The sequence below is a fragment of the Candoia aspera genome, chromosome 16, assembly GCF_035149785.1.
Source record: "Candoia aspera isolate rCanAsp1 chromosome 16, rCanAsp1.hap2, whole genome shotgun sequence".
NCBI lineage: Eukaryota > Metazoa > Chordata > Lepidosauria > Squamata > Boidae > Candoia > Candoia aspera.
This window is the reverse complement of record NC_086168.1, coordinates 3,015,883-3,029,213: the sequence shown is the minus strand read 5'-3', so window position 1 is coordinate 3,029,213 and position 13,331 is coordinate 3,015,883. Positions and strand designations below refer to the sequence as shown.

The 13,331-nt window shown below is 47.3% G+C and overlaps 1 protein-coding gene across 1 annotated transcript in view; it reads right to left on the bottom strand.

Moving 5' to 3' along the window:
* The window catches only part of PTPA (protein phosphatase 2 phosphatase activator), a 39,150-nt gene that overhangs the window by 23,989 nt on the left and 1,830 nt on the right, over positions 1-13,331 (bottom strand). Inside the window, exons 2-4 of the mRNA XM_063316084.1 lie at positions 6,286-6,386; positions 5,258-5,344; positions 787-912 (exon numbers count right to left, since the gene is read on the bottom strand). Coding sequence (XP_063172154.1) covers positions 787-912; positions 5,258-5,344; positions 6,286-6,386 — 314 coding nt within the window. The remainder of the gene's footprint in view (positions 1-786; positions 913-5,257; positions 5,345-6,285; positions 6,387-13,331) is intronic.

Below are 13,331 nucleotides of genomic sequence, written 5' to 3'. Positions count from 1 at the left end.
AGCTGGCTTCTGACAAGCAAAGTCAATGGGGGAAGCCAGATTCGCTTAAAAACCACTTGATTCGCTTAACGACTGTGGCGGAAAAGGTCATAAAATCAGGTGTGACTCACTTAATGACCACCTCACTTAGCAATGGAAGTTCTGGTCCCAATGATGGTTGTAAGTGGAGGACTACCTGTACTCTACAGAGGTGTGGAGCTCAGCCCCCAGCATTCCCTTGCTGGCATTTGGCTGCGGCTGAGAATTCTGGGAAACAGAGGCCGCACACCTGGAGGATGCTGTCAAAGCAGCTGACTGCACAAAGGACGTGGTTTTAAGCAGCTCTTGCGAATCACTCCCCCAGCTCAGCTTTTCCCAGCCTGGCGCTCTCCGGGTATGCCGGACCACAACTCGTAACAACTGCCCTCAGCACAGCCCATCTTTGCCAGGGATCATGGGAGGTCTTCTGATATCCAGACACCTTTTGCAAATGCCTTAAAAGACTTATATGACCGTTTCAAAGAGGTATTGCTTTTCCCTCTCTGTTGTGTTCTTCTTTCCTTCTCATAAGCTGGCCACAAGACAGAAAGCCCAAGGCTCATGCAACAGTAAATCAGATTTAACAGAGCCCTTGTTTCGCACTCTATCCACCGAGCAGGGGGTTGGAGGAAGCAGCCTGTAACGTCCCTTTCAGCCCTATGAGTCTTTTCCGCCTAAACTGAGAGGTAAAGGGTTTGCCTCTGACCCCCAGAGAAAAGCCACCCCCCACCCCCAGATGGCTCTATTTCACCCACCGCCTCGGCCTACCTGGTCCACCTTCGCGTACCACATCCGGAAAGCTTTGTTCCCAAAGCGAGATGGCTGGTCCACTGGGGGTGTCTCATCAATCCACTGATCTAGAGTGTTGAGGAGCGTGACCAGCTTTTCGATGGGCTGCCAAGGGAAGGAACAGCCGTTCACACTCACGCAGAGAAAGCAGCTGGATTCTCACCAGCGGCTGAATTGCAGCTACCAAAAGCAGCAGCTTGTGTGAACGCTCCCTAGACGTTGTCCTCAAGCCCACCTGAGCTACCTCTGCTCCCGACAGGGGCTCAAGGCAGCTCCTGGGCCTCGTTCCCCTGCAGAAGCGTTGGGCTCCATAGCCCACCAGCCCCTCCGGCCTGCTCATGAGCAATAATCCAACTGCATCGGACCAAGATCTCGCAGCTTAATTCCGAGCATGGTCAGCCACAATCTCCTGGCGGCTCGTTGGCCTTGCAGTCTAGAGACCGATGGCTTCGGCTCAAACGTCTGGGGGGCACCAGCTTGGAGAAGCTAGCAAGCTAACAGATTGAGAAGGAACCCACAGAAACAGGCATCTCCAGAAGCCTAGGGGACAAAGGTGTGCGTCCAGAGCAGTGTTTCTCAACCTTGAGCACGTTCAGATGTGTGGACTTCAACTCCCAGAATTCCCCAGCCAGCCCAAGGCTGGCTGGGGAATTCTGGGAGTTGAAGTCCACACATCTGAACGTGCCCAAGGTTGAGAAACACTGGTCCAGATTGTCCAGCCTGACCACAGGGGAGAGATGCTGGCAGCAACGTCTGGATGACCGGGTTCCCTTAACCCTGACGACCCTGGCACAGCTCCTTTAAAAAACATCAGGATGGCACTAATCAATAATCCACAATAATCAATATGCAGGACTGCTTTCTGTACAGCCAACGGGCTATTTCCCCCCCCACACGCAGGATCCTGTCCCCTGGAAGGGCAGCCCATGTTTGCGATTTCAGAGAATGCGACAGCAACAGGGGCGGGAGGGAGAAAACCAGGAGGGGGCCAGGAGAAAACAGCAGGCAGAGATCGGTTGGTGGACACCCCCTCATTCGCACGTTTGGACAATCGGAAAGAGGGGGGGAGGAAAACCCAGAGAGCGGGATGAGGATTGAACACTGATCCACAGCCAGGGGGATCCATAGGGAGGAAAAATGAAACCCAAGGAAGATGTCTTGGAGGAGGCCATGGTGGGCAACTGTCTGGAACAAAAATATTCCTGTTTAGAAGATCAGAATAGGCTTCTTTCCTTCCTTCCTTCCTTCCTTCCTTCCTTCCTTCCTTCCTTCCTTCCTTCCTTCCTTCCTTCCTTCCTTCCTTCCTCATTCCCATCTCCTTCCTTCCTTCCTCATTCCCATCTCCTTCCTTCCTTCCTCCCTCATTCCCATCTCCTCCCTCCCTCCCTTCCTCTTCTCCTCTTCCTTCCTTCCCCCTTCCCTTTCTTCCTTCCTTCCCTTTATACACTACACTCCTGGGTTCGTTCGAGGTTGATCAATTAATTCACAGAAGCCGCTTTTTCAACCTTTCGTCTCCAAATGTATGGCAGCTCTTAGAAAGAATTCCTCGGTGGGGGTGGGGGGGAGAGAGGAGAGGACAAAGACAGCAGCGGTTCCCTTGACTTTGCCGGAGGCAGCTTCCTCCGTGAGAAACCCTCCCGTCCCCTGGGCCTAAGTTCTATCATCCCTCGCTCTGCCACGTCAGACGGGAAACTGCAGAGCCCACCGATCTTCCCAGCCGTTGAAGCGCAAGCTGGGTGGGAGGGAAGCCGGGGAGGTGGGTCGAAGCGCTGGGGCTGCAATCAGACCAGAGTGGCTGCAAGCAAAGCGTGCTGATGGATGAAAGAGGTAAAATGCAACGGAGCAGAGTGCTGGAGACCAGCGGGCTAAACCATCGTGGGATTTGCTTAATTCTGATTTAGTAGAAGAGATGGGCCCAGCTGTTATGATTCATGGCATGGCTGGGCAACTCCCTTCAGTTGGAAGACTAGACACAGCTTCCTGGGCATTGCCAAGGGCCACACTCCAAATATGGATCAGAGGTTGGGAGTTTTAAAGGCCAAAATGATGGTCGGGCCCCTGAGAGCCCTTAGGACACCCATCTTGTGCCTTCAACACGTTTTAAGCGCTGCCGTCAATGGCGTCCATTCTCTCATTTTCAATTCACAGCCCCCGATGCTCAAAAATGCCCCATAAACAGCTTCTTTAAGGATGTTTTGCAAGCTCCCAGTCTAACCCACAACCTGGGCTCTCACAGTGGTCCCCTATCCAAGGGCAATCTGGCTCAGCCCTTGTCCAGATCAGCCAAGGTCAGCCAGGCACTGCCTGCAGCGAAAGAGGGCTGTCAGAAAAACAGGCTTCCTTTCCCCTTCCCTCTCTGCCTTGGAGAGAGAGGGCAGCAGATGGGTGGGAATCATGCCCCCCCCTTTCTTCCCTTGGCTGGCTTGAAAGAGATTTTTGAAAAAAGAGTGAAGATCTCAGCTGCAGGCAGACTGGGGTGGCCACATCAGCAGGCAAGCCAATCTCAGCTGCTAATTCAACCACAACAATAATTCAGGGGAGCTCACAGGCCACTGTTCTTTCAGAGGGTGGGGCAGGCTTATGAAAATCATACATGTCCCATAGACTAACGGCACCGAGGCAGCCACGGGCCTCTAGCGAAAGGGGTCTTTGAGCCGGTAACGGGAGATGGTTCAAAACCTGGTAGTGTTTGGGCTTTGAACCATGGTTAGGAGCAGAGCTCTGGCAGCAGATGGACCCTCCATCAGAGCCTTCCTTGCTTTCTCCATCCTGCTCTGGCCTTCATCGTGTCAAGCCTTTGACACGCTCGGTTAAGCAGGACTGCAATTTCAACTCAACCTCTGGTTAAAAGAGGAATTATCAGGAGACCATTCTCCAAACAGGGAACAGGTGCATCTATATTGAAAAAAGCAAGAGGCAGCGGGCAAGAGCTTTGCTACCCTAAATTGCCTATATATTGGTGTCTCATTTGAAAGTAGGGGACTGGCTGGAATTCTTGTGCTGGAACCTTAATCTGCCTTCTAAATATTAATACGAGCTCTTGGATTTTTCTTCCTTGGAGAAACTTATTTCCAGTTTGGGAGAAGTCTGGAATCATTTCATGGACCAGGTTGGTCGCTGGATTCACACACTATGCAATCTCCTACGAGTTGCAGGCCCAAATGCTATCCTCTCCACTCCAAGACAGCGCAGAACTGAGATTTTAGGGGGCAGGGGAGATATCAGCATGATGTCCATCAAGATAAAAGCTTTCTAACCATCATATGCTGCTTTTAATAGAGATGTGCAAAACAGGGCTTTCCGCTCTGAAACGATGCATTTTTCCCTTGAACAGCCCCCACACACACACTATTCCCCCCTCCCAAACTGGTCAATCTGAGCATTTCATTTCTGGAAGCAAACCATCAGGAACCAGAAATCGTTCTGCCTTGGGCTGCTCCAACACCGAACACGTTACCCATCTCTAATCTGAATCTGTAATTACGTTCTGAGTTTAATTAGGAAAAAAAGTCTTCTCCATGTGAAGGTAATAAAGGTGCACATAAGATTGCTAAACAGATGACAGTAAAGCCAGATACACCGGATGTGTTTGCCCAACTTGCTTAACCAGGCCAGGAAGAGACTGAGCCTTTGCAACAGCAGGCTAAACTTGATTAACTCCAGTTAGCTCTTCCCAGCTTCATGTGCTGTGGGAACCAGCCTTTTGGGTCAGCATATAGTTCACATTTATAGTTTGATCTACGGTGGATATACGGAGTTTTGGAATGGCTCAGCCAGAGCCCAGACCTGAATCCACTTGAAAATCTGTGGGGTGACCTGAAGAGGGCTGTGCACAGGAGATGCCCTCGCAATCGGACAGATTTGGAGTGCTTCTGCAGGGAAGAGTGGGCAAAGACTCCCAAGGCATGATGTGCCATGCTGACAGACACCTACCCCAAAAGACTGAATGCTGTCATAAAATCAAAAGGTGCTTCAGCCAAGTATTAGTTTAAGGAAGTGCATGCCTATGCAACCACGTTATTCTAGGTTTTTATTTTTTTTTTCCCCCCTAAAAGATTTCAGTTTGCTTTTCAACTGAATTGTACAGCTTGTATGTTATATTAAAGGTGGGAAAAATTCTGAAGTGATTTATCTTGGTCTGATTTCTTTTACATCTCCAAAACCTGGCATTTTAACAGGGGTGTGTAGACTTTTTAGGCCCACTGTATAATCCCAAGTGTGTTTAACTCCATTAAAAACAAACCTACAGCAACAGGCCCTGAATTTAGCACCCAATGATCCCAACATGTGGTTAAGAAAATGCAAGCAACATCAAGCATGCAGGTTCCCCAGTCCTTCAAGGAGAATTTATGAACTGGAAGAGCACTTACTCAGCACCTCCCTAGTCCTTCACTCCTTCTCCATGATCGAAAGATGGGAGAGTGACCTGAGAGCCCAAAACAAGGCCTACCTCTGAGACTTTATATTCACAGGTCAGCTTCTTCCCCTTGATTCCTTCATTCAACGTGAGAATGAAGCCCATGTAGTCAGCGTACGCCTGGGTAAAAAACACACACGTTCACACAAAGTAAGGATGGGCACCAGCCGGACGGGTAGCATTTTGCAACTATGCCAAGAGGAACTACAGAAGGGAAAAGCAGAACGGCAAATCATGGCCACGGTATGAAAGAATACAGCATGGAAGCTTACAACTGGAGTAGCAATCAAGTCTTTCCAGAAACAAAAGTAACTTAAGTTTAGAGCAATATTTTGCAGAGAGTTGTTTTTCTTTTTAAGCGCACTAAGCCACGACGCAGTTTCTTTGCTCTGGGCTTACTGCGAGGGGAGAACGGCAATCCTGTTTTGTAAATCAGGGTTTCTGGGTTAGCCCCGCAGCTCAGCCCAGCCAGTTGTGGCTTATTCAATAAACCAGGGTTAAAAAAAAGCAGGACGTAACACAGAATCATGTGACTTTTAAGACGGAGGACCGCAAAAATGAGACAAGGGGAGGACAGAAACCATTTTGCATTCTGATCTAATTTAAACGCAATTAAAATATCATTTCAAGTGCATTGAAGTAATTGAATAGAGTTAACGCGATTACTTGTGCATTTAATGCTCTTAAACTAGAATTAAAGACTGGTGACAACTTCTGGAGAGGCGCCAGGGCCATAAGCAGGCAGGGGAGTCAGAGCCGTACCTTTGCTCCAGCACGTGTGAATCTAGCCATACGTGTTTCTGGACTAACAATGATCTTCTATAGCAGCAGGGGATGATGAAGTAGGAAGAGAACTTTTCTCAGCCCTTCTGCATCCCAAGTGACTTTCCCCTGACAGGTTAGCTTTCTACATGCAGGGAATAGCACTCATCCATATCATTCCTCTCTTAAGAGCCAAAAGGGACGACCCAGGAGGAGGCCCACGCTGGGGCCTGAGGCTCCTGTTTGGCCTGCATCTGTTGCCATGGCCAAATAACGCCATCCAAAGCTTTTCCCCGTACCTGAGACCGTTTCCACTTTGCCATGTCAGGAACCATGTTGATTTCCTTCTTGGGGATCATAAAGGTTCGGGAGGGAGGAGGTTTGGTCTCCACAGAGGTTTCTGGAAGAGGAAAAAGCAGTCAAATTACAAAAAATCTGTGCAATTTTGTGGGAAAAGCTTCAGGAGAGTTTTCAATCCATCTCTCAGTCATGCATTGCCAAAGTGAGATGCAGGGAAAATACAGTCAAAATGCAAGAAATGCAAGGGAGTAAACAGATGTCGCAGGAGAGTTAAAACCCTCAGGATTCCTGCTTTTAACTGTTACGATGATTAAATCTGCAGGCAGGCCGAGATAGTGGCGTGGGTCCAGACAAAGTCAGGTGAGCTTTTTAAAATAAGTGTTGCATTCTACTGAGGAAATATTTTAGGTTTCTTAGCAAGGAGAAGAGAGGAGAAGTAGAACAAGATTAAATGACAAGCTCCCCAAAATGAATAGCTCTAAAAGCATGAAGGAATGTCTGTATTACAGGTCACAGACCTCCAAAACATACCAAAATAGAATATAATACAAATACATCACTCTAATACCTCACTTAATATAACCAGCGATCAATTCCAGATTAATTCAAATAAGAATGCAACTGAGCAAAAGGCCACAGGCTTCCTTTGGATGCAACCCAAAAGGCTGGATGGGAGGAACACATTTCCTTTGCTTTTGTTTTACATGTTAACGCAGCACACGCTAGGGATTAAACGGGAGGTCTCTCCCAAGGCAGCATTTAATGACCGGACTTTTTAGAAATATCCACGTTAAAGCAACTGGTAGCTTGTTTAAATCATGACACTCTGTTTGTCTGTTTAAAATGTTTCCGTCAATTCAAGCGACTAAGGAATCAATTAAGCCCCAGAGCCTTTCTGCAAAGGAAGGTTTTAAGCTTCATGGGGTCCCAGCTCTGAAGGCTTAAGCCTGGAAGTAGATTTCATAAATAGAAGGCCAGAACTGCCCTGGCCAGGATGGCCACCCCCCTCGTTCAAGGGCAGGATGAATAACTTGCTGTCAACTTATTCTTACCCAAAGGTCTGAAAAGTTGGGAAGCAGCTGCAAAAATGACAAAAGGAGACAAGGACTCCAGCATCTTGTCCCCCTTACCCTCCATCATCCCAAAATACAGCTAGTCCTCTACTTACGACCATTTGTTTAACGACCATTTGAAGTTACAACAGCACTGGAAAAAGTGACTTACAGCCATTCCTCACACTTACAACTGTCACAGTGTCTCTGTGGTCATGTGGCAACCAGCATGGATTTACAATGGTTGCAGCGTCCCAGGGTCACATTATCACCATTTGCAACCTTCCCTGCCAGCTTCCGACAAGCAAAGTCAATGGGGGAAGCCGGATTTGCTAACAACAACATGATTCGCTTAACAACCATGGCAAAAAAGGTCGTAAAATCAGGCATGACTCACTTATCAACTGCCTCACTTAGGGATGGAAGTTCTGGTCCCAATTGCGGTCGTAGGTTGAGGACTACCTGTACATTCAAAGCTTTGGATTGCAAAAGACTCCAGGCTCAACCCATCCATCTCAATCACACCATCACGTCCAATGACATCCTAGAGAAGATCTTTCCCAGCCCAAGATTTTGGCGAGGCACTGCCTGTCAAAAGGAGGCAAAACTGAGTGAACACCAACTGGCAAACAGGCTTAAATGGTACAAGCCACTTTGCTATGATCCGGTTACACAGCATGGTCCAACTGTCATCCCTACACAGCCTTCAAGGGCAGCCCCACGGACAATATATTACAGTAGCCCAGCTGCAAAGTAACCAGGGTATGCACCATAGTGCCAAGAATCAGATCCCTCTTCTCCAAGATAGACAGCAATTGGCAACTAGCTGATGCTGATAAAATGACCTCCTAACCCCAGACGTTGACATCCAGCTTACAGTATCTTACAAATCTTGATTATGTGCCATCAAGTTGGTTCCAGCTCTGAGTGACCACGCAGATAGATTTTCTCCGGGAGGATCTGTCCCCAGCCTGGTCTCCCAAAGGTCCACCCATCGCCACTGTCATTGAGTCCCTCCACCTCGCTGCTGGTCGTCCTGTTCTTCTGTTTCCTTCCACCTTTCCCAGCATTATGGACTTCACTAGGGAATCTAGCCAATATCAAAACCTGATAATAAAATATCTTACTTTAACCTAAGCAGATCCTGAACTGGGGGGACCAGAAGAAGCAATTCGTCAAAGAAGGCTTCCTGCTAAGACCACCTTGGACCGTTTTGCAGAATTGCCCATATCAAATAGATCTTAATTGAATTAACCATTCACACAGGATACGTGTGAGAATAAGCCAGAGATCTGGAGGGTTCAGCCAATAATATCCCATCTCTCAAATCCAAACTAAACCAAATCTATGTTGCCTGTTATTTATTTAGCACAACTCCATGGATTTGGCAAGCATTCTTTGCTAGCAACTCTAATGTACAGTTGATCAAGTTTAGCTTATTTCATATTCGGGTTCCCATCAGGCCCCTGGGGAAGCCAATCACTCATCAAGAATCCAATTTATCATTTAAAAAGGTTCACCCCTTGTTTCCCTTTCTCACTCAAAAAAGGAAAAGAAATGGTCCAAAACAGTGTTTAAAATGTAAAACGCAAGATCTAAAAGCATGAGAAAAAAATACACACATATGGATCCATAATAAGCAGAACTAAATGAGAGTAGAGTCATACAGTTCTATTTTTTCATTTACCTAGCAGAACACAGAGAGCAAGGAATGTGATTTCCCTGGAATTCACTCATACTTCTTTAGTTTCGCCTCCACGTCATGTGAACCTAGCCATCATGGCTTGGAAATAGAGTTTATGGCTCAACATGTGACCCCAAGCATCTTTGGCTTATCCAAGAAACCACAACTTAGCGTAAGGCAGAGCTTTCCAAACCTTTCAAGTGGGTGACACACTAACACACTGCAGGTGCGGCCGCGTCACCAGGAGACACATGGAATCAGCTGTGTCAACCCAAGTACGCATACTGCCCATGCGCAGTACCTGTATGATCCCTCGACCGCGCGACACACCTACACACCGCAGCCGACACACTAATGTGTCGTGACACGCAGTTTGGAAAGCTCTGGCATAAGGTCTGTCTCAATCAGTGCACGCAACTCTTCAAACCAGCCTTTCTCAACCTTCTGACCCCGGAGGAACCCTTGAAATATTTTCCAGGCCTCGGGGGCCCCCTGCACATTCAGGCTCAAAGATAGGCCAGAGGTTGCAAAATGATTATGTTCGTTTCATGGGTAGGCCTGTACATATGCATTCAGTGTTCTTAAACTAAAAATAAAGAAGGAAACTTATCTCTTTCATGTGAACTGGCCCCCATTTGAAATAATTTGTTTAATAAATCGGGATCTCCCAGGGAACCCCTAGAGACCTCTTGCAGAACCCTGGTTCCGAAACCCTGTTTCAAACGGAGGACCACCCTTGAATGGACCGGCTCAAGGCCACACACCCCAAAGCACAGAGAGATAACACCCAGAACAGAACGAGAACAAAGGCTGATTTAATTCAAACTCAAATCTAATTCAAACTCATTCATTCAGGACTGTTAATGGCTTCTTCCCCGGTTTAATCGCTTTCCCCTGCTGCCACCTTAAAAATCACTGCGTCTGCAATTTAGGAGGGGACTGTGGGGCGGCCTCCGCCCTTGAGAAGCATTAGCACCCTGCTCCTGAGAGTGGGGCTGCTCACTATGGTTGAGGGGCCCTGCAGATTTTGCCCGATTTCCTCCACCTTCAACCGGCCGTGAGAGAGAGAGAGGAAAAGGCGGTGGTGGTGGAGGAAACAGCTCAGACAGAGACTAATTAGCACAGGCAGCAGAAGCCCAAATTAAGAGCACATCCGATGCAACCCCTATTCGGTAGAGGGGAGGAAAGAGAGAAATGCATCACATAAAGGGATGCCCTTGGTTTAGAGGCCCGTCTTTCGAAACAACACGCTCCCAAAAAGTGGCACCGAAGTTTGGCAGTTTTCAAAGGAGAGCCAACACTAGATAGCGTAGGCAGGAAGCTCCCCAGGGATCAGAGTGGTGGAGTCATGTGAAAAATGCAAATGCTTAGCTGGAGAGTCAGCAGGACTCCGATTCCGCTTCTGTCCTTGCCGAGGTATGCAATTTGGTTCATTTTGCCTCATTAGCTAGAGGGAAGAGAGAATGCCTCTGTATTTCTGTCAGAAGCTCCCAGATTTCCTCTCCCCCCCTCCACAACACACACGCAACGGGGAAGGGGGGCTCTCCGTTCTAAAAGTCGCCTGCTCTCAAGGATGGATGAGCGCTCGCAGGGGTGCGGCGGAACACAGCGCCCTGTGCCAAGGTGAATGCAGTCGTACTGCCATAAGCAAACACAGAAGGAGGGAGCCTTAGAGAGGAAATGAGGATCCGGAAAACCAGGAAAATGGGGCAGGATGGGGAAGGGAGCAGGCCATTTGCAAAAGGCAGAGGACTTCACTCCCCTCACACACCGCATACCGCTGACGGTTAATACTATTCTCAAGAAGTTTAAGGGCATCCATCCCTCTGGACCTTTCCCACCCAAGATTATCACACAGAAAACAAAGCAACAACACAGCCGCACATTATGGAATTCCCACTTCCTATGCAGAGAGAGGATTCATTCAGAGCGCGCCATGCGTTTTTTTTCCGTTCCAAGCTGTCTTTGGCTTCCTGATCCATTTACCTTCCAAATGTCGCTGGATTCACAACAGCCCTGCAAGGTCCACCATTCTTGCAAGCCAGGGCTGAAAGGCCGCGTGGAAACCCCATCGTGAAAACCAAAATAATGCCTCGACTGAACGCGTGCTTCTGTTCCAGTGGTTTTGCTAGTACAAGGGGAGTCACACGTAAGGCTCGCTCTGACCCTTTTCAGGGGCGAATTAGCAAGCCCGCCCGCAACAAGTCCCGGGTGGCATCGCCATCATGCTGTTTCCTTTTGGGTTAAGCAGGCACAGCCCAGGAGTAAAACAGAGCAAACGAGGACTTGCAGTAAGAAAAGGAACGGAACCATGGTTAAAACTATCTTACATCAACACCACTTTATCCTGGGTACCCTCCTCGCTTTCATCATGTTCAAGCACCACATCGTACGTTGCTTTTTTTTAAAAAAATTACCTCTTTCTTCCAGCCTCAGCTTTCTCTGTCTTCCCTTCTCCCTTCATATATACATTTTTCTGCAATTCAGTCCTCCTTAATTCTCTCCATACAACCAAACCATCTAAACCAGTGTTTCTCAACCGTGGCCGCTTGAAGATGTCTGGACTTCAACTCCCAGAATTCCCCAGCCAGCATGGCTGGCTGGGGAATTCTGGGAGTTGAAGTCCAGACATCTTCAAGCGGCCACGGTTGAGAAACACTGATCTGAACTATTGATATTGGTCACTCACATTTCTTTGCAGCCCACATTCATTCTTGCTCCTTTTACTTCTTGTTTCACGCCCCACGCTGCTTAAATACCCCATTCCCACTGTTTCCAACTTCCTTTTATATTTCCCCCGACATACCCAGCTCTCACTTCCACAGAACAAAATTGGCAGTAGGCGTAAGAGCTATTTTCATTTCTTTCAAGAAACACCCGTCCCTTGCCCCAGAACACCCACTACCCACTACTTTTCTACAAGCACATATGCTTCTTAACACTTCTGTCTAGATCCCCAACTTTATTACTATTATTAATTCATTAGAGCCGCCTACTCCCACAGACTCCTGTTATGACCCCGAGGTACCCCATTCATCTGTGTTTGCTCTGTTTTGGTTTCTTTGCCATTGATGTGTCAGTTGGAATAACTTCCCTTGGTCTTTCACACATTAATGTTCAGATCCAGGGTCTAACATCTGCTGTAAATCAGCGGCGCACAAACTGCCTAGGCATTCATGTCCCAGCACCTCTAACGCCACGCAAAGCATTTGTTGCACATTTACCCACAAACGGTCAGGAGGCCATCACGCAGCCTTGTCTTTCTCCCCAGTCACTAACTGTTTCATGTATTCTCATGCGGTTGGACCCCCATCATATACTTTTCTCATATCCCTTTCAGCAGCTAGCCTTCAGCTCCATATTCACACCAGCATTTATTATTTTATTTACTTATTTATTATTCAAATTTTGGTACCACCCATCTCCCCCAAAAGAGGAGATAAGTCTATAATTCAAGCCTATTCATTTTATCATACCCGTTCTCTCAACCTACCATTTAATATACTTTCTTTCTCACCGGCACATATTTCTCAATGACCTGCTGAAGAGCAAAAACCTGGTCTGCCCACCCCATGCTTGCAATAAAGCCAACTTCACTTCCCAGATTTTCTTCACCCCTGCTTCTAGCCTTTCAATCTGAAGTGTGCTGGGCATGCCAGGAGCTTAGCAAACAAATGTCCCTGTAGTTTGGCATTCACCCTTGCTACTTTTGTATTGGGGGAAAAAATGGCACTCTTCCAAATGCAGATACAAATAAATTTATTAAATAAAATTTATAAAATAAAATAAAATACAGATGCAGTTTTCACCTACCTCATGGTCACTCCATAACCAAACCATCTATATTTTAACATTGCGTTATAATGTCATACCATCTATGTCTGGAGCCGTACCATTCTTCAACTTTCTCACAGCATTTTCCTTGTCATAATTTTTTGAGCATGCTGATGTTACAGGATTTCTTTCAGTTCTAAGGTGTAGTGGCTAAAAATATTGGACTTGCGTCAGGGAGGAAATAGCACCACACCAGCCCTGAACTCGTGAATGAAAGGTGAGATGTAAATCTAACAAATAACAAATGCATTCTCCTCTCTGACATTTTACTATTATTCCTATATAGGTCTCTAAAAGACTCCTTCCAGCATTCCCTAACTTCGGTTTCATTCCAGATCATTCCATCACTTTTTCGAATTCCTTTCCCTCTGCTGGAATGTACCTGTTTAGCCTTCTGCATTCACTTCCAACGATTCCTGATAGAACTGTTGGGCCTTGTCTCTGCCTCTTTTAATTTTAACCATTCCTTCCATAC